This window comes from Muscardinus avellanarius (assembly GCF_963383645.1).
Source record: "Muscardinus avellanarius genome assembly, chromosome: 21".
In the NCBI taxonomy this organism is placed as follows: Eukaryota; Metazoa; Chordata; class Mammalia; order Rodentia; family Gliridae; genus Muscardinus; species Muscardinus avellanarius.
This window is the reverse complement of record NC_137807.1, coordinates 24011671-24038586: the sequence shown is the minus strand read 5'-3', so window position 1 is coordinate 24038586 and position 26916 is coordinate 24011671. Positions and strand designations below refer to the sequence as shown.

General features: G+C 52.4%; 1 protein-coding gene across 1 annotated transcript in view; it reads right to left on the bottom strand.

Moving 5' to 3' along the window:
• The window catches only part of UPB1 (beta-ureidopropionase 1), a gene marked incomplete at its 3' end in the record, with an annotated part of 34004 nt that extends 7471 nt beyond the window's left edge, over nucleotides 1-26533 (bottom strand). The window contains exons 1-7 of the mRNA XM_080717447.1: nucleotides 26424-26533; nucleotides 18487-18658; nucleotides 15865-15952; nucleotides 11360-11454; nucleotides 9429-9590; nucleotides 6479-6648; nucleotides 860-941 (exon numbers count right to left, since the gene is read on the bottom strand). Of these exons, the coding sequence (XP_080573573.1) occupies nucleotides 860-941; nucleotides 6479-6648; nucleotides 9429-9590; nucleotides 11360-11454; nucleotides 15865-15952; nucleotides 18487-18658; nucleotides 26424-26527 (873 nt within the window). The 5' untranslated portion in view covers nucleotides 26528-26533. The remainder of the gene's footprint in view (nucleotides 1-859; nucleotides 942-6478; nucleotides 6649-9428; nucleotides 9591-11359; nucleotides 11455-15864; nucleotides 15953-18486; nucleotides 18659-26423) is intronic.
• Between the last annotated feature and the right edge of the window lie 383 nt (nucleotides 26534-26916).

Here is a 26916-nt window from a genome sequence, read left to right as displayed (position 1 = left end):
TAGCTCAGTGATAGAATGTCCCTGGGTTCAATCCCCAGTACCACAAAATAAATAAAGCAAAATGAAAGTTAAAAACTGAGCATGGTGGCACACACCTGTAATCCTAGCACCTGGGAGGATGAGACAGGAGGATCACAGGTTCAAAGCTAGCCTCGGCGACCTGGTGAGACCTTCGGCAACTTAGACTCAATTTCTCTTTCTTTCTTTTTTTTTTTTTGCAGGTCTGGGGCTGAAACCCAGAGGCATTTGACCTCTGAGCTACACCCCCTGCCCTATTTTTTATTCTTTATTTTGAAACAGGGTCTCACTGAGTTGCAGAGGGCCTCGCTAAGTAGCCGAGGCTGTCTGCGAACCGCGATCCTCCGGTCTCAGCCTCCCGAATGCTGGGCTGACAAGCGTGCCCACCGCGCCCGGCTGACACACTATTTCCAATCGAGAAGGGAAAATATGACCAGGGGGTGTAGCTTGGCAGCAGAACGCCTCTGCTTCAGTCCCTAGTACTTCAAGGGGAGGGGGGAAGAGAGAGAAAAGAAGGGAAGAGAAGAAAAGAGAAGAGGGAGGAGGAGGAGGAGGAGAAGGAGGAGGGAGGAGGAGGAGGAGGGAGGAGGAGGAGAAGGAGGAGGAGGAGGAGAAGGAGGAGGAGGGAGGAAGAGGGAGGGAGGGAGGGAGGGAGAGAGAGAGAGAGAGAGAGAGAGAGAGAGAGAGAGAGAGCCATCAAACCCAAGATCCCTTCAGGATGGTTTCAGACGGAACAGAAACAGAAGCCAGGTACAAAACCGAGAGCCCCCCCGGGAGGGGCGCCCGGCTGGACGGCGGCGGGGTAGCGGGCGGGGGTCGCCGAGGCGCAGGCCGAGCTCACCTGGCCCACGCGGTTGATGGCGCACGTGAAGCAGTGGTTGGCGATGGCCGCGTTCCTGGCCTCGATGGGCCACAGGGATTCGCTGTGGAGACACACGGAGGGACGTTGGCGCCCGGCCTCCGGCGGGGCTCCCCGGGTGCACCTGGCCTCCCTGGACCCTGGCGGGACAGCCAGGGAGACTCCTGTGCCCCGGGGTGGCCTCAAGCCTGCCGGCAGATTGGCTCTGACAGCACCTTGTCAGATCCAGGAGCTGCAGGCGGGCCGCAGGCAGAGGCCCGGAGGCTGGGGAGGCCGGGTCTTGGATCAGAGCCTTATCCTTTTTTTTTTTTTTTTTTTTATGGTGCTGGGGATTGAATCCAGGGACATTCTACCTTTGAGCTACATCAACTCAGCCCTGTTTTATTTCTTATTTGGAAACAGGGTCTGACTAGGTTGCCGAGAGTCTCACTACTTGCTGAGGCTGTCCTTGAACTTGCAGTCCTCCTGTCTCAGCCTCCTAAGTACTAGGATTACAGTGTGCCACCAGGCCCGGCACCTTTGTCTTTTTGGAACTGGGGGTTGAACCCAGGGAGTGTCTACCTCTGATTTATATCCCTAACCCTTTTATTTAAAAAATAAATAAAAAAAAGGTCCCACTGAGTTTCTGAGGGTCTTGTAAAGTTTGATGATGTTGGCCCCAAACCTTCGATCCTCCTATCTCAGCCTCCCAAACCCAGGGTGTGCAGGTGTGCAGTGCCGGGCCTGGCAGGTCAGGGCTGCTGAGAGCCCCATTTCGTTATCAGCTGTGGGGCTTCCACAGTCCCCCTCCCTGGAGAAGAACAGAAAGAAAGATGTTTTATGGCAATTTCCCTGCAAGTACTTATTTAATTCCTGAAAATGTCATGTACGGGTGTGTTTCTATTAAAAAAACCCTTTCTTAAAAGTTTTGTCAGGTTGGTTTAGCAGCTGAGGGGGGGGATGGCAAAATGGGCCCCTCAATCAAGCCTCCAATATATATATATATATATATATATATTTTTTTTTTCCTTTTTTAGTCTCATGAATCCTCTTGAGAATCAGGCTTCTGACAAGCACCCATCCCTCCACCTACTCCCTGATTTAACAGGTGCACGCCGACGGGAAGGAAGGTTTCAGGGGCACTGCATCCCCCAGCCACTCAGCGTTTTAATTAATTTTTTGTGGTATTGCTGGGGATGGAACTCAGAGGCATTCTACCTCTGAGCTATACCCCCAGCCCTATTTTTTTTTTACTTTTTTTTTTTGTGGGTCTGGGGATGGAACCCAGGGGCATTCAACCTCCGAGCTACACCCCCTGCCCTATTTTTTATTCTTTATTTTGAAACCAGGTCTCACTGAGTTGCAGAGGGCCTCGCTAAGTAGCTGAGGCTGTCTGCGAACCGTGATCCTCCAGTCTCAGCCTCCCAAATGCTGGGATTACAAGCGTGCGCCACCACGCCCGGCTTTTTTTTTTTTACTTATTATTTATTATTGGTGTGTGTGTGTGTGTGTGTGTGTGTGTGTGTGTGTGTGATACTGGGGATGGAACCCAGGGGCCTTCTACCTCCTGGCTACACTCCCAAATCTACTTTATATTTTTATTTGGAAACAGGGTCTCGGTAAGGTGCTGAGAGCCTAAGTAGTTAAGGCTGGCTTCAAACCCATGTGATCCTTGGGTCTCAGCCTCCCAAATGCTGGGATTACAAGTCAGTACCACCACGCCTCCATACTTATTTTTTTTTAATTTTGAAACAAGGTCTCACTGAGTTGCAAAGGGCCTAAGTAGCTGAGGCTGTCTGAACCTTGATCCTCCTGTCTCAGCCTCCCGAATGCTGGGATTACATGGGTGTGCCACCACGCCCGACCTTATTTTTTAATTTTTTATTTTCGGTACTGAGGATTGAACCTACAACCCCAGCCCTATTTTTTACTCTTTATTTTAAAACAGGGTCTAACTGAGTTGCAGACAAAGGGCCTCGCTAAGTAGCTGAGGCTGGCCGAGAACTTGCGATCCTTTAGTCCCAGCCTCCCAAGTACAGGGATTACGAGTGTCCACCCCAATGCCCAGCCCTCAGTGTTTTAAAAATTCTGCCTAGCCGGGCGTGGCGGCGCACGCTTGTCATCCCCGCGCTTGGGAGGCAGAGACAGGAGGATCGCGCAGGTTCGAAGCCAGCCGCGCGCGCTGGCTTAGGAGACCCTGTTTCCAAATAAAAATGTAAAAAGAGGTCTGGGAGTGTAGCCCGGAGGTAGAAGGGCTTCCAGGAACCCCAGTACCACCAAAAAAAAAAAAAAAAAAAAAAAAAAAAAATTCTGCCTAGCTAGAATTTTTATTTTTTTCTTTATTTTCTGGTACTGGGGATGGAAACCAGGGCTGTTCTAGCCCGGCTTTTTTCATTTTGAAATACGATCTCGCTAGCCAGGCGTGGTGGCACACATCTGTAACCTCAATGACTGGGAGGCGGAGACAGGAACGTCCTGGGCTTGAGATCAGCCTCGGCAACTTTGCAGGACTCTCCGCCGCCTCGCGAGACCCTGTTTCAAAGCACAAAGTAAGTGTGTGTGGGGGGGGGGCTAAGGTGTATCGGGGAGGTAGAACGTTCCTGGGTTCAATCCCTGCTACCAAAAATAAAACATCAGCCGAGGGAAAGAAAGCCAGAGTTTTGTTTTGTTTTGTTTTGTTTTTTTTTTTTTTTTTTTTGCAGGTCTGGGGATGGAACCCAGGGGCATTCGACCTCCAAACTACACCCCCTGCCCTATTTTTTTTTTATTCTTTTTATTTTGAAACCGGGTCTCACTGAGTTGCAGAGGGCCTCACTAAGTAGCTGAGGCTGTCTGCGAACCGCGATCCTCTGGTCTCAGCCTCCCGAATGCTGGGATGACAAGTGTGCGCCACCACGCCCGGCTTCAGAGGTTCTTGAGAGTCCTGTGTGCGTGTATGGGAATCAGATGGAGGACCGGGGATATTAGTCATATCTCCAGTGTAGCATACACAACCCCTAAAAATAACCACAGCAAAAGCAGCCAGACTCTGGGACAGGGACTGCTGAACGCACCACGCACGGCAGAGCCCTGCAGCCACTCGGGCTGCGAGGGGCACACCCTGGGATTGCCAGAGAGTCAGCGAGGGCCAGGCGCGGCTGCGCACCTGCCATCCCAGTACCTGGGGGGCTGAGACAGGGGAACGGCGCTAAAGACCAGCCTCAGCGAAGCCGCTTAGCAAGTCCTTGCTTAAAAATTACAAACGGGTATTTGGGAGGCTGAGACAGGAGGATCACGGTTTGTGGACTGCCTCAGCTACCTAGCGAGGGAGGCCCTGCGCGATTCAGTGAGACCCTGTTTCCAAAATAAAAAGACTGGCCAGGCGTGGTGGCGCACGCTGTAATCCCCGCGCTTGGGAGTTGGAGACAGGAGGATCGCGCAGGTTCGAAGCCAGCCGCGCTGGCTTAGGAGACCCTGTTTCCAAATAAAAATATAAAATAGGTCTGGGAGTGTAGCCCCGAGGTAGAAGGGCTTCCAGGAACCCCAGTACCACAAAAAAAAAAAAAAAAAGAAAGAAAGAAAAGAAATCTGTAAGACTTTCAGCAATCTAGTGAGATCCGATTTCAAAGCACAAAACCAAACCAACATCAAATAAAAATGCCCCAGTGCCACAAAAGGAGGTAAAACGTGGGCAAGAAAGCCCCCAGAATCCTGCCAGCCGGATCCGCCAGCTGTTGTCTTTTTCCACCCGCCCTGACCACCCTCGTCCATTGGCCAAATACATTTTAGAGTTCTGACCGCAGCCCAGATACCTCTTTTTATGGCTTAGAAGCATTTGTCATGATGCTGTGTTATCTTCATAATGACCTTTTAGGGGCAATAACCCAGGGAGATGAGCTAAAATTTACTTAACCCTGACCTTCCTCTGGCTGCCAGCTTGCCCCCACTGCCAATAACCCCGCCATGAACACCTTCCCGCCCTCCCCTTGCGTAGGGGCCGCCCTGCCTTCTTTCTCTTTGACATCACTCCCTCGGGCCACGGTTGGTTGGTTTGAGGAGTTTCACTGTCTAGTCTAAAGGTATCAGCATCCTAGGAGCTCAAAGGCCACTGCTCAGCCGGGCGTGGTGGCGCACGCCTGTAATCCCAGCCTTTGGGAGGCTCAGACAGGAGGATCGCGGTTTGCGGACAGCCTCAGCTACTTCGGCCCTCCGCAGCTCAGTGAGACCTTTTCAAAATCAAGACTAAAAAATAGGGCAGGGGTGTGTAGCTCAGAGGTAGAATGCCCCTGGGTACCATCTCTAGTACCAGAGGAAGAAAAAAAAAAAAGAAAAGAAAAGAAGAAAAACACACTGCTTTTCCCGGGACCTCGGCCGGTCTCGCCTTGCCCTGGAGAGCCCGGGCCGGGACTCTTAGCGGCAGAGAGAACATCGATCGTTTTTAATCAGCTTAATAGGCTGCTGAGGGCACGCGTGGTTGTGTGCACATTACAGCGAGACTGTCTGCTGGCTTAATCGGGGCTAATAAAACCCTGCCGTGCAGCTTGCGCCAGAGAGGGGGCTGTCACAGCGAGCCTGCCGGGCTCAGAAGCCGGCTCGGGCCCGGGTGCCCAGGGACGGAGGGTTCAGGCTCCGGGAGAGACCCCGCAGGGGAAATGGAGCTCTCTGGCTGGCTTACACCCAGCAGGTAGGACGATGCCTTCCTGCCTTCCGGGCAGCCCCAGGTCACACTCGGGCCTGGTGGCTGGATGACCAGAGATCATCTTGCCTCCCAAGCACCAGGGGACACTGTTAACACCACCCGAGGACCCTGGGACGTCTTACCGGGAACCCCAAGGGAAGACCCAGGGCCTGTTTCAGTTTTTCTTTTATGATACTGGGAATTAAACCCAGTGGCATTTGATCTCCAAGCTACACCTCCAGCCCTGTTTTTTATTCTTTATTTCGAAACAGGGTCTCACTAAATTGTGGAGGGTCTCACCAAGTGGCTGAGGCTGGCCGTGAACCGCGATCCTCCAATCTCAGCCTCCCAAATGCTGGGGTTTCAGGCGTGCGCCACCACGCCTGGCTAGCTTATTTTTTTTTCCTTTCTTTCTCTTTTTGTGTGTAGTACTGGGGTACATTCTGCCTCTGAGCTGCACCCCTACCCTATTTTATTTTTTATTTTGAAACAGGGTCTCAAGCCTGCATGGTAGCGCATGCTTGTAATCCTAGTACCAGGGAGGCTGAGACGGGAGGATCATAGGTTTAAGGACAGCCTCAGCAAGTAGTGAGACTCTCATCAACCTAGCAAGACCCTGTTTCAAAAATAAAATAGGAGCCGGACGTGGTGGCGCACTCTTGTAGAGCCAGCATTCGGGAGGCTGAGACCCGAGGACTGTGGTTCGCTGACAGCCTCAGCTACTTAGCGAGGCCCTCCGCAACTTAGTGAGACCCTGTTTCAAAATAAAAAAATAATTAAAAAAAAATAGGGCAGGGGATGTAGCTTGGAGATAGAATGCCCCTGGGTTCAATTTCCCAGAACTGCAACGAAAAGTCTCAGGCCCAAACATCCTCCAGTTACCAAACCCACCCCCAGCCCCGCCGCGCCCCGCATTGCCCCGGACGCCGGGCTGACCCCAGGAGGCCCGGGGCTCCCCCAGAGACCTGAGCGAGCCGATGGTGGCCGAGGGGTTGAAGATGACCTCGGCGCCGTTGAGGCTGTACAGGAGCCAGTTGAGCGGGTGGTGCCGCCCGTAGCAAATGTTCACCGCGATCCTGGCGAACTGCGTCTGGAACACGGGGTGGCCCAGGTTGCCCTCCATGTAATAGGTGGACTGCAGGAAGCAAAGCCAGGCCCGTGAGCTTTCCTCAGGCTCAGCAGAAATAAACCAAGCGTCCCCAGTAGTCCAAACCCAACACTCTTTTTCTTTCTTTTTGTTTTTGGTACCAGAGGTTGAAACCAAGGGCACGCTACCTCTAAAATCTTTTTTTTCCAGTACTGGGGATGGAACCCAGGGCCTTCTACCTCCTCCAAGCTACACTCCCAGCCCTATTTTTTTTTTTTAATTTATTTTCTTTTTGTGGTGCTGGGGATGGAACCCAGGAACATTCTACCTCTGAGCTGCACCCCCAGCTGGATTTTTTATTCTTTATTTTGAAACAGGGTCTCATGAAGTTGCAGAGGGCCTCACTAAACAGCTGAGGCTGGCCTCGAACCTGGATCCTCCTGTCTCAGCCTCCCAAGTGCTGGGATTACGAGGGAGTGTGTGCCACCACCCCTGGCTTGTGATTGTATTTTAAGTTCCAGAATGTCAACAGGTTAACACATGCAAAGCCAGACACAGTAACAAACCAACCCCAAGAGGAAGTCACGGTGGTTTGAGAATTTACCAACAATCTCTTTTTGTGACACGTCAAAAGTTCCAGAGCAACTGTCAAGACATTTCAGGGATTGACTGCAAGGAGGTTTTTTTTTTGGTGGTACTGGGGTTCCTGGAAACTCTTCTACCTCCGGGCTACACTCCCAGACCTATTTTTTTTATATTTTTAAAACAGGGTCTCTTAAGCCAGCTCGGCTGGCTTCGAACCTGCGCGATCCTCCTGTCTCCGCCTCCCAAGCGCGGGGATGACAAGCGTGCGCCACCACACCTGGCTGCAAGGAGGTTTTGATCATGGAGCCATTCAGGGCCGAGGTTCTGTCAATGTTAAGGAGACTCAGTCGACCTCACAAACACTTGTCCTATAGGGAATATCACGGCTGACGGGCCCGGCACCCCTCCACAGCATCTCCCCACACCCGAGGAGGAAACTGGCCCCGAGTGGGCATGGGACCCGCCCAGCCGCTCAGCACCAAAGCGGAGTAGAACCCACACCACCCGCAAAGTGCCTTGGGCATCCTGTTTTTTTTGGTCCTGGGGATTGAACCTAGTACCAAAAAAAGGGGAGGGGACATTTCTACCTTGAAGCTATACCCTCAGCACTATTTTTTACTTATTTTTGTGGTACTGGGGATGGAACCCAGGGGCATTCTACCTCCGAACTACAACCCCAGCCCTATTTTTTATTCTTTATTTTGAAGCAAGGTCTTACTAAGTTGCAGAGGACTGCACTCAGTAGCTGAGGCTGGTTGCGAACCCCTGATCCTTCTGTCTCAGCCTCCCAAGTACTAGGATTACAAGCGTGTGCCACCACACACAGCTTCTAATTATTATTATTATTATTATTATTATTATTATTATTATTATTATTATTATGGAACCCAGGGGCATTCGACCTCTGAGCTACAGCCCCTGCCCTATTTTTATTCTTTAGTTTTTGAAACAGTCTCACTAAGTTACAGAGGGCCTCATTAAGTAGTTGAGGCTGCCTGTGAACCACAATCCTCCGGTCAGCCTCCCAAATGCTGGGATTATAAGTGTGCGCCACCACGCCCAGCTCTATTTTTTTTTTTTTAAACAGAGTGTCACTACTTGCTTAGGCTGTCCTGGAACCCACCATCCTGTCTCAGCCTCCCAAGTACCAGATGACAAGTGTGCACCACCATGCCCGGCTCATGGGCGTCCTTACTGGGGTTAAAAATGGTTCTGCAGAGCCCGGCGTGGTGGCGCACACTTGTAATCCCTGCACTTGGGAGGCGGAGACAGGAGGATCGTGCAGGTTCGAAGCCAGTCGCGCTGGCTTAAGAGACCCTGTTTCCAGATAAAAATACAAAATAGGTCAGCCGGGCGTGGTGGCACACACTTTTAATCCCCGCGCTTGGGAGGCGGAGACAGGAGGATTGCGCTGGTTCGGAGCCAGCCTCGCTGGCTTGAGACCCTGTTTCCACATTAAAAAAAAGTTAAAAAATAGGTCTGGGAGTGTAGCCCATGGGAGTGTATCCAGGAGGTAGAAGACTTCCAGGAACCCCAGTACCACCAAAAACAAAACAAAACAAAAAATAGGTCTGGGAATGTAGCCCGGAGGTAGAAGGGTTTCCAAAAACCCAGTACCACAAAAATAAATAAATAAATAAATAAATAAATAAATAAATAAAAATGTTCCTGCAGGAGCCGGGTGTAGTGGCGCACACCTGTCATCCCAGTACTTGGGAGGTTGAGAAAGGAGGATGACAGGTTTGAGACCAGCTTTAGCAACTTACTGAGACCCTGTTTCAAAAGAAACAATAAAAAGATCCGGGGGTATAGCTCAGAGGTAGACCATCCCTGGGTTCAATCCCCAAGATGAAAAAAATAATTTTTTTTTTCAAAACGAACCAGGGTCACACAGCAACCAGGCTGTGCACTGTGGCAGACGCCCACACGTGCCGGGTGGAGACCAGCCCCGTGCTGTTGGCAGGGAGCTAAAGATTAACCTCAGGATCTCAGGGTAAACAGGCCAGGCCAGCTCTTCCTACCCTACCACCAGCTGTTACTGAGAAACGCCAGGTTCTCTCGCCCAGGAAACCCGTTTAGACGTGCGGATGGTTTCCTGTCTGACCATCGAAGAGTGGCTGGTACCCCACGATCGGAGAATACTGGGGTGATCGTGTCCCGAACGACCGGACCTACGGAAATCCAGCCGAGGGCCGGGCATGGCGGCGCACACCTGGAGAGCCTGGGACTTGGGGGCCGCTCACCTCGTTGAAGTCGCCCACTCTGGGGATGTGGTTCTTCCGGCTCTTTCCCAGGACCGCTCCAGAATTGGAGACCACCACGGCCGTGTTCCACAGGAGGTCTCCGTGGTCTCGGTCTCGCTCCAGGATGGGGGACACCACCACCATGTTGTGCTTCTTGGCCAGCTGGGAATACAAACGCCAGACAGTTCCACTTTCAGATCGATCGTCGGTGTGCATGTGTGCGTGTGTGTGTGTGTGTGTGTGTGTGTGTGTGCACACGCAGGAATATGGCAGTGGGGGTTGAACCCTGGGGGGCTGTACCTCTAAGCCCCACCCTCAGTTCTAGTTTATTCTTTATTTGGAAACAGGGTCTCACTAAGTTCCATACAGTAGCCTCAAAACCGGCGATCCTTCTGTTTCAGCCTCCTAAGTACTGAGATTACAGGCGTGCGCCACCGTGCCCAGCTATATATATATTTTTTGTTTCTTTCTTTCTTTCTTCAGTACTGGGGATAGAGTCCAGGGCATTCTACCTCTGGGCTACACTCCCAGCCCTGTTCTTTATTCTTTATTTTAAAACGGGTCTCATTAAGCTGTGGAAGCCTCACTAAGTAGCTGAGGCTGGCTGGGAACCCGAGATCCTCCTGTCTCAGCCTCCCAAGTGCTGGGATTATAAGCGTGCGCCACCGTGCCCGGCTTCGGAGTGAAATCTTTACAAAATTAAATCTGCTCCTTTTGCCGGGTGAGGTGGCACACGTTTATAATCCCCGCGCTTGGGAGGCCAAGACAGGAGGATCGCACAGGTTCGAAGCCAGCCTCAGCTACTTAGTGAGGCTCTCAGCAACTGAGTGAGACCCTGTTTCCAAATAAAGTATAAAATAGGGCTGGGAGTAGAGCCCGGAGGTAGAAAAGCTCCTGGGTTCCATTCCCAGTATATCTCTCTCTCTCTCTCTCTCTCTCTCTCTCTCTCTCTCTCTCTCTCACACACACACACACACACACACACACACACACATTTGCTCCTTTTTAAAATTTTTTTGGTGGTACTGGGGTTCCTGGAAGCCCTTCTACCTCTGGGCTACACTCCCAGACCTATTTTTACATTTTTATTTGGAAACAGGGTCTCTTAAAGCCAGCGCAGGTGGCTTCGAACCTGCGCGATCCTCCTGTCTCCGCCGCCCAAGCGCGGGGATTACAAGCGTGATCCCGCCACGCCCGGCTTACTAGGAGTTTTAGGTAAAGAAAAATCAAAGCCAGGTGGTGGTGGCGCAGGCTTGTAATGCCAGCTTTTGGGAGGTTGAGACAGGAGGATCATGGTTCAAGGACAGCCTCAGCTACTTAATGAGACCCTGTTTTTTTTTTTTTTTTTTTTGGTGGTATTGGGGGGTGGAACCCAGGGGCTTTCTACCTCCGGGCTACACCCCCAGTCCTGTCTCATAATTTATTTGGAAACAGGGCCTCAGGCCTCACTAAGTAGCTGAGGCTGGCTTCGAGCCTATGTGATCCTTCTGTCTCAGCCTCCCAAGCGCTGGGATTATAAGCGTGCGCCACCATGCCCGGCTGGGACCCTGTTTCAAAATAAAAAATAAAAGCCAGGCATGGTGACACATGCTTGTAATCCCAGCATTCGGGAGGCTGAGACAGGAGGATCACAGTTCACGGACAGCCTCAGCTACTACTTAGTGAGGCCCTCTGCTACTCAGTGAGACCCTGTTTCAAAATAAAGAATAAAAAGTAGGGCTGGGTGTGTAGCTCAGAGGTAGAATGCCCCTGGGTTCCATTTCTAGTACTGAAAGAAAAAAAAAAAATAAATAAATAAAAAGAAAAGAGGAGGCCGCCTGTCTCATCCAATCTGACCTGATCAAACAAGCAGGGAGCTGACTGCGCCTCCCGGGGCGGCGGTGGACAGCTGTGGCTGCGCGCAGGACGGGGCCCTGGCGTGGGAACCTCACCTTCTGGCAGAATCTCGTGGTGGGCCCGTCCTCGGCCGACTCTGCGAACTCCGTCCAAGGAAGCTTCTCTCTCGTACAGAAGGCAAAGGGCATAGCTGTGGAGCACAGGAGGGTTAGGGTCCGTGGAGCCCCTCCCAGGGGCAGAGACGCTTCTGCACACACTGGAGGTTGACCCCAGGGGTGTCTCCCTCCAGGGAGACACGTCCTTTTATTATTTTTTCAGTACTTTTATTATTTTTATTATTTTTTATTATTTATTATTTTTATTATTATTTATTATTTTTATTTTTTTATTTTTTTATTTTATTATTATTTTTTATTATTATTTTATTATTTTTTCAGTACTGGGATGGAACCCAGGGGCGTTCTACCAACAAGACACACCCCCAGCCCTATTTTATTCTTTATTTTGAAACAGGATCTAAATTACAGAGGGCTTCACTAAGTAGCTCAGGCTGTCCCCGAACTGTGATCCTCTGGTCTCAGCCTCCCAACAGCTGGGATTACAAGCGTGCGCCACCACGCCCGGCTGCTTTTTTTTCTTTCTTTCTTTTTTTTTTTTTTGTGGTACCGGGGTTCCTGGAAACCCTTCTACCTCCGGGCTACACTCCCAGACCTATTTTTAATATATATTTTTAATTGGAAACAGGGTCTCTTAAGCCAGCAGTGCTGGCTCCAAACCTGCGCGATCCTTCTGTCTCCACCTCCCAAGTGCAGGGATTACAAGCGTGCGCCACCACGCCCCGCCCCAACTGCTTATTTTTGAAACTGGTTCTTGCTAAATTGCTGAGGCTGGCTTTGAACCTGCGATCCTCCTGTCTCAGCCTCCTGAGTACTGAGATTATAAGCATGCGCCACCATGTGTGGCTCAAGTCCATTTCTTTTTTTTTTTTTTTTTTTTTTTTTGGTGGTACTGGGGTTCCTGGAAGCCCTTCTTCCTCCGGGCTACACTCCCAGACCTATTTTATATTTTTGAAACAGGGTCTCTTGCGCCAGCGGGGCTGGCTTCGAACCTGTGTGATCCTCCTGTCTCTGCCTCCCAAGCGCGGGGATTACAAGCGTGCGCCACCACGCCCGGCTTCAAGTCCATTTCTTTGAGAGGGATTAGAGAATAGAAGTTCCTAAATGTCTGCTATTACCCTGCCAGCTCACAGCTGACCAACTTTAGGGCGGCGCTTGCTTTCTGATGTGCCTGGGTGGTGTTTGTGTACGTTGCCACAGTGTCTGGGCCTATTTAAGAGTCCGATGGTGCCAGGCATGGTGGTGCCCGCTTGTAATCCCAGTACTTGGGAGGCTGAGACAGGAAGATCGCAGATTTTTGCAGCCAGTCTCAGCGACTTAGTGAGGCTCTCAGCGACTTAAGGAGACCTTGTTCTCAAACAAACTATAAAATAGGCCTGGGAGTGTATCCTGGAGGTAGAACGCCCCTGGGTTCCATCCCCAGTACCACGAAATAAATAAAAACAAAAATAGAGAATAAAAAATAGGGGTTGGGGCTGTAGCTTGGAGGTAGACCGCCCCTGGGTTCAATCCCCAGTGCCACAAAAAAATAAAAATAAATAAAAAGTCCTCTGCTAGCCGATCCCAGTATTTCGCCAAGGCGGTGCGAGGCGTGGTCCGCAGGGCCCATGGAGCAGGGGCGGCCGTGTCATACAGAGAAGGGGCTGTCGCGGGAGGCCTGGTCCCGAGCTTGCCCGGTGGCAGCCCTCTCGGCGGCAGGTGTTACCAGCAGCATCCCGGGCACTGGGCCCCGGGCTCCCGGCTCCCGGCTCCCCAGGGCGCCTTCTGTGAAGATGGACGAACTATTTTAAGGAAATCGACAAAAAGCTGTTGCCAACACAAGTGCTCCGTAATGACCATTAATTCTCAGCTCCCGGAGCATTAGTCGGGACCCAAGTGTCCCCGGAGAACACACACCCCGCCAGCTTCATTCCAACCTGCCCAGGGCTCCCGTGCCTCCATCTCCGCTTTAATGGCATCTTTTCCTGTTTACGCAAACACTCCAATGTAAACAAACTCCAAAGGAGGGTGTGGGACGCGGGGCGGGGGAGGTGTCCAGACAGAGGTTTTTTTGTGTGTGTGTGGTGCTGGGGATGGAACCCAGGGGCATTCTACCTCCAAATGACACCCCCAGTCCTATTTTTTTAGTCTTTGTTTTGAAACAAGGTCTCACTGAGTTGCGGAGGGCCTCACTAAGTAGCTGAGGCTGTCCGCGAACCGCGATCCTCCTGTCTCAGCCTCCCAGATGCTGGGATGACAAGCGTGCGCCACCACGCCCAGTTTTATTCTTTATTCTTTATTTTTGAGGTACCGGGGATTGAATCCAGGGGAATCCTACCTCCAAGCTACACCCCCAGCCCTATTTTTTTAAATTCTTTATTTTGAAATCGGGTCTCACTGCGTTGCAAAGGGCCTAAGTAGCTGAAGCTGGCTGCAAACAGCGATTCTCCTGTCTCAGCCTCTCAAAGGCCGGGAGTACAAGTGTGTGCCACCACGCCTGGCTTATTTTTTTTTATTTTCGAAACAGGGTCTAAGTTGAGATCCTGTTTCGAAAATAAAAAAAAAATAAAAAAAAAGTGGGCTGGGAAGATAACTTGGAGGTGGAATGCCCCCAAGCTCTATCCCTACTACCAAAAATAAATAAATGTTAGAGAAACAAGAACGCAGAAGAAACGGCAGAAGCGTGGCCACCTGGGCCCTGGTCCTCTTTCCCTTCTTGGCAGGAGGACAGAAGACTCTTTGGGGAATCTGACCAGCTTCCAGGGAGTGGTCCAGAGGTACTCACTTAACACGGGCAGAGGTACTCACTTAACACGGGCATTCCCAGATGATCCTCTAATGGGGCTGGGGGTGAGCCCTGCCCACAAACTCAGAGTACACAGGCAGCTTTTCAATCCCTGATTCTTAAAATATAAGCAGATAGGCTGGGTGCCATGGCGCACACCTGTAATCTCAGTAGTTGGGAGGCTGAGACAGGACGATTGAAGGTTTAAGGGCAGCCTTGGCAATTTAGCAAGGCCCTTGGCAACTTAGTGAGACTCTTCCAAAAAAAAAAAAAAAAAGTGGTGCACACTTGTTACCCCAGCACTTGTGAGGCTGACATAGGAAGAGTGCAGGTTCTTGGCCAGCCTCAGCTACTTAGTAAGGCTCTCTGCAAATTAGGGGAAGGCCATGTTTCAAAAATATAAATTAAGCCGGGCATGGTGGCACACGCTTGTCATCCCAGCATTCGGGAGGCTGAGACCGGAGGATCACGGTTCCCGGACAGCCTCAGCTACTTAGTGAAGCCCTCCGCAACTCAGTGAGACCCGGTTTCAAAATAAAGAATAAAAAATAGAGCAGGGGGTGTAGATCGGAGATCGAATGCCCCTGGGTTCCATCCCCAGACCTGCAAAAAAAAAAAAAAATTAAAAATTAGCCGGGTGTGGTGGTGCACACTTGTAATCCCCATGTTTGGGAGGCTGAGACAAGAGGATCGCACAGGTTCGAAGCCAGCCTCAGCTACTGAGTGAGGCTCTCAGCAACTCAGTGAGACCCTGTTTCCAAATAAAGTATTAAAAATATAGGTCTGGGAGTATAGCCTGGAGGTAGAAAAGCCCCTGAGTTCCACCCCCACTACCACAAAGAAAAATAAACAATTAAAAATAGGGCTGGGGGTATAGCTCAGAGGTAGAACGCCCCTGGGTTCTATCCCCAGTACTATAATTAATTAATTAATTAATTAGAAATTAAAAAAAACAGCCAGGCATGGGGGCGCACGCTTGTAATCCCCGCGCTTGGAAGACTGAGACAGGAGGATCGCGCAGGTTCAAAGCCAGCCTCGGTGGCTTAAGAGACCTTGTTTCCAAATAAAAATATAAAAATAGGTCTGGGAGTGTAGCCCAGAGGTAGAAGGGTTTCCGGGAACCCCAGTACCACAAACAAACAAACAAAAAACAAATAAAATAGGGTTGGGGTCACGGCTCTGAGGTAGAACGCCCTTGGGTTCAACCTCCAGTATCAAAAAGATTAAAATCCAATAAGGCTCAGAAGGGACTCTGGCTGGCTCGGGCATCGGTAGGTAGGAGGGAGTGGATTCAGAGACTGGGATGAGCAGGGAGAGGACCAGACACCCGGGCTGTGAGTGGCAGGGAGGCCCGGAGGGAGCGCCCGGGCTCCTGGGTCTCTGGCATTGCGGATGGGAGAGAAAGGAAAGGAGGGTTTTTTTTTTTTGGTGGTAGTGGTACTGGGGTTCCTGGATGCCCTTCTACCTCCGGGCTATACTCCCAGACCTATTTTGACATTTTTATTTTGGAAACAGGGTGTCCTAAGCCAGCAAGCGCGTGGCTGGCTTTGAACCTGTGTGATCCTCCTGCCTCCACCTCCCAAGCGCGGGGATTCCAAGCGTGCGCCACCATGCCCGGCTGGAAAGGAGGGTTTTTAATCAGGTAGCAGAGAAGCTGGCAACATGGCAGTGGGGTGAGCCGGCTCGTCAGAGGGGCTTTAGAAGCAGCAGAAAAACTTACTCCAAGCCTCTTGGAAGCAGATGATGTTGACGCCGCACAGGGCTGCCGCCTCCACCATGGCTTCCACGCGGCTGTGCAGGGCGGAGACCTAGGGTCAGAGAGCGGTCAGAGCCCTCCGGCCCTCACCGAGGACCCCAGGACCGGGTGAGCCCAGGGGCCCTACCTCTGCCCACACCCCCGCCCTTTTGAGTGTATTTTTTATATCTATTTATCTCTCTACCTATCTATTCCAGTACCGGGACTGAACCCAGGGGTGCCCTACCTCTGGGTAACATCCCCAGTCCTTTTACCCTTATATTTTATATCTATCACAGTACCAGGGCTGAACCCAGGGGTGTTCTACCTCTGAGCTACATCCCCAGCTCTATTTATTTATTATTATTAATTTTTGGTTTCTTTTTGGTGGTACTGGGGATCCTGGAAACCCTTCTACCTCTGGGCTACAGTCCCAGACCTATTTTATATATGTATTTTTTATTTGGAAACAGAGTCTCTTAAGCCAGCGCGGCTGGCTTCGAACCTGCGCGATCCTGTCTCCGCCTCCCAAGCGCGAGGGATTACAAGCGTGCCCACCACGCCGGCTTTATTTATTCATTTATTTATTTATTATTATTATTTTTTTTTTTTTTGCGGGTGTGGAGATGAAACCCAGGGGCATTCGACCTCATAGCTACACTCCCTGCCCTGTTTATTTTTTTAAATTCTTTATTATGAAACAGGGTCTAAGTTACAGAGGGCCTCACTAAGTAGCTGAGGCTGTCCACAAACCACGATCCCCGGGTCTCAGCCTCCCGAATGCTGGGATTACAAGTGTGCGCCTCCACGCCCAGCTCTATTTTTTTTTTTTTTAATCTATCTATCTATCGCGGCACTGCGGATTGAGCCCAGGGGTGTTCTACTTCCGTGCTATACCCCCAAGCCTTTTTTTGTTTTGTTTTGTTTTGTTTTGTTTCGAAATAGCGTCTTGCTAAGTTTTCATGTGCTGATCTCAAACCTGGGATCCTCCTGTCTCCGCCTCCCAAGTACTGAAATTATAGTCCTACACCACCGTGCTCTGGACAGTTTCTTCTTTTTCTCTTTCTCTCCCTCCCTCCCTCTCTCTTTATTATTGTGTGTGTGTGTGTGTGTGTGTGTGTGTGTGTGTGTGTGTGTGTGTGTGTATTGGACCTAGGGGCCTTCTCCTCTGAGCTACACACCCGACCCTCTTTATTTTTCATTTTGAAACAGTCCGAGTTGTTTAGGATCTTACTACATTGCTGAAGCTTGGCTTGGCACTATGAGAAGAATGCTCTGGGTGCCCTGGGTTGAGAACGACACCCCTGGCCCTACCCGCTAACATCCTGGGATGGCAGAGAAGACATTGTCACAAACCACAAATCCAGAGACAAAATAAACTGAGAAGCAGGCATTTTTTGGCGAGGGTGAGGGGTGCTGGGGGTGGAACTCAGGGCCTTGGTCCAGCCAGGCAAGCGCTCTCCCACCGAGCTACGCAGGCAGCGTCTTTTAACCCAACAAAAACAAAGGAAAGACCAACAGAAAAGATGATTCAGAACCTGATCTGGAATCCACGTGACCTTGGGTTCACTTGAATTCTTGAATTCCTAGGAGATCTCAAGCATGCTATATCCTTAGGAAAATGCTACAGAGAAAGCCCAGTGGATAAACAACTGGCTTGCAGTCATAAACCTAGTACTTGGGAGGCCAAGGGAGGAGTACAGGTTCAAGGCCAGCCTCAGCAACTTGGCAAGACCCTGTTTCAACATAAAAACTAAAAAGGGCTGGGGTGTAGTTCAGATGTAGAACACTCCTGGGCTCCATCCATAATATGCTCCCCTCCAAAGGAAAAAACCCATCCACCTGCATCTTGTGGCAATAAGTTTCTTTAGGGAAACATAAAATGCTGTTCTATTTATTTACAAACCATACGCTCACAAGCGGACACCTATCACGTTCCGGAAGCCTGTGGGCACCGCAGGGTGACTGGCGAGTTCACGTCCTCAGGATTAAGGGAGAGCCCGCAGCTCGGCCCTGACCAGGGTGTGCTGGCAGGCGGCCCTGGGCAGCCCCTGAGAGGCAGCGTCCAGGTAGACTGCGCCAGATCAAAAGGGCCCCGCCCGGTTGGTAAATGGAACTTGGGATGGAGAAAGGACAGAGAGTGGAAGGGGCGGGGGTGGGGAGAACGAGGAGTCAGGAGGAGGAGAAGTTCCAGAAGAGGAAGGAGAGCCGGGCACCGGGCACACACCTGCAATCCTGGTGCTTGGGAGGCTGAGACAGGAGGATCTCAGGGCCGAGGCCAGCCTCAGCAAGACAGGAGACCCTCGGCAACTTAGGGAAGGCCTCTGTTTCAAAATGAAATAGGGCTGGGTATAGCTCGGAGGGACATGCTCCTTGTTTTTCCAGAAGAAAAAGGGAGGAGGAGGAGGAGGAGGAGGAGGAGGAGGAGGAGGAGGAGGAGGAGGAGGAGGAGGAGGGGGATGTGGGCTGGGAGGCAGGAGAAGGCGTGTCTCTCTGGGCACCTGGCCCTGTGGATCCGGATGAGTGGCCAGCCAGGGACTGTGCTGTGTCCAAAGCAAAGGGCGAGCCCGAGCCCCGCTTCCGTGTTTATGGTCCAGGAGGCCGCACCTGTTCTGCCACGGGGGCGTCGGCAGGCAGCGGGGTTCGGTTCTGAACCAGCCCCACGCGCACGCTCTGCGGGCGTCTCAGCTGCTCGGGGGCCGCTTCAAAGGCGAATCCCTGCAGCTCAAAGTCTCCCGCGGAGGCCGCTTCCAGAGCCCGGCTGGGCAGGTCCAGCTTCCTACGTGGGCAGGACAGAGAGGGTAGAGGCTTTTAATGAAGTCCGCCACATTTATTTTTTTTATTTTTATTTTTGTGGTACTGGGGGTGGAACCCAGGGGCTTTCTACCTCCGGGCTACACCCCCAGACCTATTTTATATCTTATTTAGAAACAGGGTCTCACTAAGTTGCTGAGAGCCTCACTAAGTAGCTGAGGCTGGCTTCGAACCTGTGCGATCCTCCTGTCTCAGCCTCCCAAGCGCGGGGATTCCAAGCGTGGCCACCACGCCCGGCATGAAGTCCGCGACATTTAAAGTCCCCCTCCCACCGGGTAGGCGCACGCCTGCACTCCCAATACTCGGGAGGCTGAGACAGGAGTGTCACAGGTTCGCAGCCAACCTCAGCAACTCCATGAAACCCTGTTTCAAAATAAAAAAGGATTGGGAGGCCGACACAGGAGGATCGTGGTTCTCACGCGCACGCCCCTCCTTGGACTGGGGTATAGTCCACTGGTAAAACAAACAAAAAAACCCTCTATGGTTTTCAGGTAAAGGAGAGGTGGGGTGTCCCAGCGAGGTGGCGCACGGACGTTCAGTGCGGCCGCAGGGGTACGCATGGGCGGTCAAGCGGTGGGTGTTTGGGAATTACTGGAATCAGGGTCGGAATCAAAGTCCAGGAAGTCAGCGGAGAAAGGAGGGAATCGGTTCCAAAGAAAACGTTTCTGATCTAGAATCAAGGGCCGGCCGCGGGCTGTGATCGCAGGCGGGAACCATGAAGGGGCCTGGGGAGGCAGGCTGGGTGGAGGCTCAGGGTCCGGCGAGGCCCGCGCCTGGCCCCTGAGGAGGTCGGCCTCCTGTCCTGCGCTGCTTTCTCTGGGGCTGTCCCGCCTGGTGCGGGGTGAGCTTGACCGGCTCAGGCCTTCAGAGCCCAGGCCAGGGTGCTCGTCCACGACTGCGGCTTATGAACAAAGGCTACTGGGTTGTTTATTTGTGGTACTGGGGATGGAGGCCAGCGATGTTCTACCTCTGAGTTATATGCCCGGCCCTATTTTTTTCACTTTGAAAAAGATCTTGCAAAATCGTAAGAGGCTGTCCTCCAGGTGCGATCCTCCGGTCTCGTCCTCCCAAGTACAGGGGTCAAAGGCGTGCACCACCGCTCCTGGCTAGGCTGGGGGATTATTTATAAAACTGCCCCTCTGAAGTGACCACTGGCCAAACAGCAAATACCTCCGGGTACCTGTTGTGAGCCCAGAGCTGGGGTGAGGCCCTTTCCCCCAGGAGCGGTTCATGGCCCCGGGCCAGGAAGGGCTTACCATCTAAGGGCGAGTTGATTATGAAATACTCTGAGAACACATCAAAAAATAACCTGACAGCCATTATCTAATAATAATATTTCTCTCCTACTTTTAAATCGCTTTCTTAAAGACAGTTTCTTTCAAAATCACAGGCCTGTCAGCCCCAGCCCCTGTCGCCGCCCCCTGCCAGATGCGTCCCGGTGATGGCGCTGACAGCAGGGAGTTGGGTTCCGCCCCTGACAATCAGCCTGCTTTTCAAACAGTCAGGCTCCCTTCCCTCCTGCGGGTTAGAAATAGCAGGGTGCCCACACTGCGCCTCTCCTCCCTGCGCCGGCCTCCGCCGGCCTCCCACCCGGGAGGAAGGGCCCTCGCTGGCCTCCGCCGAGCCGCAACCAGGCAGCCGCGGCCGGTGGCCTGTGCCTGTGAACTCAGTGTTTGGGAGGCCGAGACACGAGGATCACAGGTTGAAGGCTTAGCCGGACCCTGTTTCAAAATGCCAAATAAAAGCCGGGCGTGGTGGCGCACGATTGTAATCCCCCGCGCTTGGGAGGCTGAGACAGGAGGATCGCGCAGGTTCGAAGCCGGCCTCGGCTACTGAGTGAGGCTCTCGGCAACTGAGTGAGACCCTGTTTCCAAATAAAAGTGTAAAATAGGGCTGGGGGTATAGCCCGGAGGTAGAAAAGCCCCTGGGGTCCACCCCCAGTACAAAAAAAAACACCCCAGAACAAAAACAATCAACAAATGAAAAGAGTGTGCCTAAAGGCATTCTACCTCGGAGCCACACCCCTACCCCATGCCCAATTTTATTTTGATTTGAAAACACCACTCCCGTGAGTTACAGAGGCGGCTTTGATTCTCCCGTCCCGCCTCACAAGGACGCGCGCGCTGCCACGCCCGGCCCAGGTGAACGTCTTGGCTCAGGTGTGGGAGCCCGGCTGTCACCAACAGTCAGCCCGCATCCTCCACATCCCTGGCCCATGGCTGTCCGCCCCTCTCTCTCTCATACTGGAGACTGAACCCAGGAGCACTCTGCCTCTCAGCCACCCCAGCCCTTTAAATATATATATATATTTTGGAACAGGGTCTTGCTAAGTTGCTGAGGCTGACCTCAAACCCGAGATCCTCCCTTCTCAGCCTCCCAAGTGCTAGGATCACAGGCATGCCTTTTCAAAATGTGACAACATGTCTCGTGCACTCTTCCTGAGTTCTCCTTTATGGGTGCAGGTTTTGCATACATAACGGTGTCATTCTGCATTCTCTCTTTTTTTTGTACTAGGGTGGAACAACAGCCAGGAGAGATTGTGCAAAACTCCCCCCACTAGAAGGACCAAGTCCCACTGGTGCAGCAGACAGGACAGGAGGAGCCTCAGGCCCTGCCCCTGAGAGCACCCCTCCCTCACACACAGGCCATTCCTGGGCACACGCTGAGGCCTCTGGGGGCGCCGCGGCTCTGATCCAACACCCCTGGGCCCTTCCTGAGGTCGCCAAACCACAAACCGCCCAGGCAGGCTCCCTCCTCTCACCGCGCAAGGCCTGGGGGTGCAGCCCGGGGGCCCGGGTTCGATCCCCAGCACTGCCCTGCTCCCAAGAAAAGACGCCCCCACGGACCGGAGCCATGGTTTATTTATCTGAGTATCCCTAGTGCCCAAGACAAAAACAAGCCATCAGCAAATGTTTGTTGAATGAATAAAGGCTTTTGGGCTCTGTTTTAAAATTGAGATTCAGTGTTCTCTGGGGATTTCATGTTTGGCACAAGAAAGCCATTTAGCCCATTCACTTAGGAAGTGTTTACTAAGCTTCCTTCCCCTCTCTCTCTCTCCTCCCTCTCTCTCTCCTCCGTCTCGTCTCTCCCCTCCGTCTTTCTTTCCTCCGTCTCTGTCTCTTTCCTCCGTCTCTCTCTCTGTCTCTCTCTTTCCCCCGTCTCTCTCTGTGTCTCTCTCTCTCCTCCATTTCTCTCTCTCTCCTCCGTCTCTCTCTCCCCTCCATCTCTCTCCTCCGTCTCTCTCTCTGTCTCTCTCTCCTCCGTCTCTCCTCCGTCTCTCCTCCGTCTCTCCTCCGTCTCTTTCCCCCGTCTCTCTTTCCCCCGTCTCTCTCTCTGTCTCTCTCTTTCCCCCGTCTCTCTCTCTGTCTCTCTCTCCTCCGTCTCTCCTCCGTCTCTTTCCCCCGTCTCTCTTTCCCCCGTCTCTCTCTCTGTCTCTCTCTCCTCCGTCTCTCCTCCGTCTCTTTCCCCCGTCTCTCTCTCTGTCTCTCTCTTTCCCCCGTCTCTCCTCCGTCTCTTTCCCCCGTCTCTCTCTCTGTCTCTCTCTCCTCCGTCTCTCCTCCGTCTCTCCTCCGTCTCTTTCCCCCGTCTCTCTTTCCCCCGTCTCTCTCTCTGTCTCTCTCTTTCCCCCGTCTCTCTCTCTCCTCCCTTTTTCCTCCCTCTCTCTGTCTCTCTCCATCTCTCTCTCTCTCTCTCTGTCTCTCTCTCTCTGATCCCCCCTTTGGTATTGGAAACTAAACCAAGGGCGTTCTACCTCTGGACTACACCCTCAGCCCTTTTTATTTTTCATTCTGAAACAGGGTCTTGTGAAATTTCTGAAGGCCTCACTAAGTTGCTGAGGCTAGCCTCTAACCTGAGAGCCTCCTGCCCCAGCCTCCCAGGCACAGTCTCTGTGCTGGGTACAGCAAGTGGCCTAGAGAGAAGGTGGCCTTGTGTGGGAGGGACCCGAGACTCCAGGCCCACAGCCTTCACAGAGGTGGCGGCCAGGACTATGTCAGACTGAGACCAAGCAGCAGGGGTGATTGTTAAGTCATGAGAATGAATAATCTTCAGCTAGGTGTGTGGTTACAGCTGTACTCCCGGTACTTGGGAGGCTGAGACAGGAGGATCGCGGTTCGCGGCCAGCCTCGGCTACTTAGTGAGGCCCTCTGCAACTCAGTGAGACCCTGTTTCAAACTAAAAATAAAAAATAGGGCTGGGGGTGTAGCTCAGAGATAGAATATCCCAGGGTTCTATCCCCAGTACTGCAAAATAAATAAATAGCCCTAATTCAAAATAAAAAGTAAAATCAGGTTGGGAGGAAGCTCACTGATAGAACGCCCTTGGGTTCAATCGCCAGTACCACAGACACATGAAAAAGAGGCTTAATTTTCTATCTTCAACTGAAAATGCTGCTCATATCCAGATTCTATCCAATCACAGGGACAGAACAAGTACAAAACTCACACCTAGCTGGGTGCAGGGGCAAACAGCTGTCGTCCTAGTACTTGGGAGACCAGGACAGGAGGATCGCAGGTTCAAGGCCAGCCTCAGCAACTTAACGAGCCCCTGTTTGAGTAATCTCTACACTTGGGAGGCTGAGACAGGAGGATCGCACAGGTTCGAAGCCAGCCTCAGCTACTTAGTGAGGCCCTTTGCAACTCAGTGAGACCCTGTTTCCAAATAAAGAATAAAAATTAGAGCTGGGGGTGTAGCTGGATTGCATCCCCAGTACTGCATATATATAGGGCTGGGGTATAGCTTGAAGGTACAATGACCCTGGATTCAATCCCCAGTACCACAAAATAAAATATTAAAAAATAATAAAATAGCACCAGGCATGGTGGCGCACGCTTGTAATCCCAGCTTTTGGGGGGCTGAGACTGGAGGCTGGTGGTTCGCGGACAGCCTCAGCTACTTAGTGAGGTCCTCTGCAACTCAGTGAGACCCTGTTTCAAAATGAAGAAGAAAACATAGGCTGGGGGTGTAGCTCAGAGATAGAATGCCCCTGGGCTCCATCTGCAGTACCACACACACACACACACACAAAAAGAATAATAAAATAAAATCGGAGCCAGGTGTGTTGGCACATACTTGTAATCCCGGCTGAGAGGCTGGGATTACGAGTATGTAATCCCATACTTGGGAGGCTGAGGCAGGAGGATTTCAAGTTGGCAGCCAGCCTCAGCAACTTAGTGAGGCCCTCCACAATTCAGTGAGACCCTGTTTCAAAAGAATAAAAAATAGGGCTGGGGTGTAGCTTGGGGGGGGGGCAAGTGTCCCTGGATTCAATCCCCACTACTGCAATTAATTAGAATAGGGCTGAGGTGTATCTTGGGGGTAGAATGCCCCTGGGTTTAATCCCCAGTACTGCAATTAATAAATTAATTAATTAAATAAAATGGGGCTGGGAGTGTAGCTCCGAGACTCAAATTCCCTGGCTTCAATCCCCAGCACGGTACACTCGCACGCCAAGGTTACGCCTTACAGCTGACACCTGTAAGGACGGCGTACCGAGGAACCCAACCGAGAAAAGAGGGCAGGAGAGAGGGAGCCACTGCCTGGGCCTGCCTAGGTGAGGCCTGGCGCTCACTGGGCCTCACCCCTCGGCTGCTTTTTTTGTTTTTTTTTCCCTGTGGTACTGGGGAAGGAACCCAGGGGCATTCTACCTCCGAGCTCCACCCCCGGCCCTATTTTTTTATTCTTGATTTTGAAACAGGGTCTCGCTGAGTTGCAAAGGGCCTCACTAAGTAGCTGAGGCTGGCCTCAAACCATGATCCTCCTTTCTCAGCCTCCCGAAGGCTGGGATGACAAGCGTGCGCCGCCACGCCCGGCTTCCTCTTACCCATCATCACCCCTCCCCAGAATGCCGACGGAGCAGTCCTCAGCCCTATTTGAGAGCTGCCCCGGGCGCTCACTTGTGTGGGAAAGTCCTTTCCCTCAGTTCTCCTTCCTCTGCCACCCATAAGCTCACCCCCCTTTTTTTTCCCAGGAGCAAATTTCCATCCCTAGAAACAGTAGCCTGAGCTATACCCCTTGCTGTATTTATTCTTTGGGACTGTTAGCTCTAAGACACTCGGCAGGTCTTTGCAGGTACAGTAAATAGTCGAGTCCAGAGCACTGGAGGGGCGCTAGGGTTGTCTAGCCCCTCTTTTGGGGTGAAGAGCTTTTCCGGACGACGTCTGCAAAGCAGTCATCCCACCGTCAGCATCCGCTAGCGGTGAACACATCCTGGCTCCGGCCCTGCAGGAACCCCACAGTGGCTGGCACCCACCGATTCAACCCACGCCCTCCGGTCACCTGTGAGCTGCTCAGGCTCCCGTTGCAAGGTCACGGGCACAAGGTCATGCCACGGGCAGTCGGCTGGACTGAGGGAAGAAGTCCAGACCCGAGCCAGGAAGCAGGAGGCGACCTGGCAGGGGCTTCTGGCGTCTGGTTTGCATTTCTTAGAGCCCAGGAAACCCCTTTATTTATTATTATTATTATTATTATTATTATTATTATTATTATTTTGTGTGTGGTACTGGGGTTCCTGGAAGCCCTTCTACCTCCGGGCTACACTCCCAGACCTATTTTTACATTTTCATTTTGGAAACAGGGTCTCCTAAGCCAGCGCACGCGGCTGGCTTCGAACCTGCGCGATCCTCCTGTCTCTGCCTCCCAAGCGCGGGGATGACAAGCGTGCGCCACCACGCCCGGCAGGAAACCCCTTTATAGAGTTGGAAGCTGTATAAAGGGCAACAGGATAGGATTTACTTTTTTTTTTTTTTTTTTTTTGTAGTACTAAGGATGGAAGCCAGGGGCCTTCTATCTCCCGGCTACACTCCCAGACCTATTTTATACTCTATTTGGAAACAGTCTTACAAAGTGCTGAGTGCCTAAGTAGCCGAGGCTGGCTTCGAACCTGCACGATCCTCCTGTCTCAGCCTCCCAAGTGCTGGCATTTTAAGAGTGCACCACCACACCCAGCTAGGATTTACATTTTAAAGCTCCTTCAGGTTGCTGCAGAGAAGAAGGGACTAAAGAGAGACCAGAATGGAAGGGGAAAGTCCTGGACACCCTCGCCTTGCTGGGGTCGGACAAACCTTTGCCCGGAGCATGCTTAACCTGCTGATGCAGTTTGCCTGCGGGGAAGCTTGCCTGTTGGACACAGCTGGACTCTATCTTCAAGGGTCCAGGGGCAGGGATGATGAGGTCAGACAATTAAAAACACCTCGAGGAGCCGGGCATGGTGGTGCACGCTTATAATCCCAGTGCTTGGGAGGCTGAGACAGGAGGATCGCGCAGGTTGGAAGCCAGCCTCAGCTACTTAGGTTCTCAGCAACTCAGTGAGACCCTGTTTCAAAATATACAATACAAAATAGGGCTGGGGGTGTAGCTTGGAGGGAGAACGCCCCTTGTTCAATCCCCAGCACCACCAAACACCTGGAAGGTGTTCCTGGACACTTTGGTTGCAGACGTTTACAGGCCTGGTTCCGGAGAAGAAGGGGCCAAAGGGGTGACCAGAGAAAGCCCCGGAGGGTACCCCGCCAACACACACACACACACACCACCCCCACCACCACCCACCCCCGGCCTTTCCTTCTGGCTTCAAGCAGCCTGTGGATGAGGGATTGGGAAGGATCACTCCAGAATCCTGCAGCCGCAAGGCCCGGAGCCTTCATCGCCACCCGCAGAGCCCTTCAGGCCCTGGTCCCGCCCCCCCCCCCACTCGGTGGCCCCCAAACCCTGCGGCTCAGCCTCTGGGGCCCGACCTGGTCTCCCGGCCATACAGAACTCGCTTCACCTCCTGCAAGTCTGCGGGAGGCAGGTGCTTCTCCAAGCACTGCTCCAGGGACTCCCATTCAGACCTCGCCATGGCTGGAGTGCGCTGTCCCAGCAGAACTGCCTGGCCTTTGTTCCCGGGAGGAGGAGGCGCCGGCCGGCCCAGCTCACCGGCCTTTAGCCCCGAGTGGGCTCACGTGCGGACAACGCCCCCTCCTGCACTTATCAGCGCTCCAGGGCTTCACAGGTGGGGCTGCCCCTTACCCCGCACACCACCTAGGCCACGCCCCCTCCGCCTCCACAGCCGCCAGCCAATCAGCGATCCAGAACTTCATGAGCGGGGCCGCCCCTTGCCCTTTGCACCTCCTTTGGAAAAAACGAGGCCACGCCTCCTCACACCTCCACAGCAGCCACCAATCAGCGCTGCAGAGCCTCCTGGGCGGGACCGCTTCCACTGCAGCCAGCCAATCGGCGCTCAAAAAC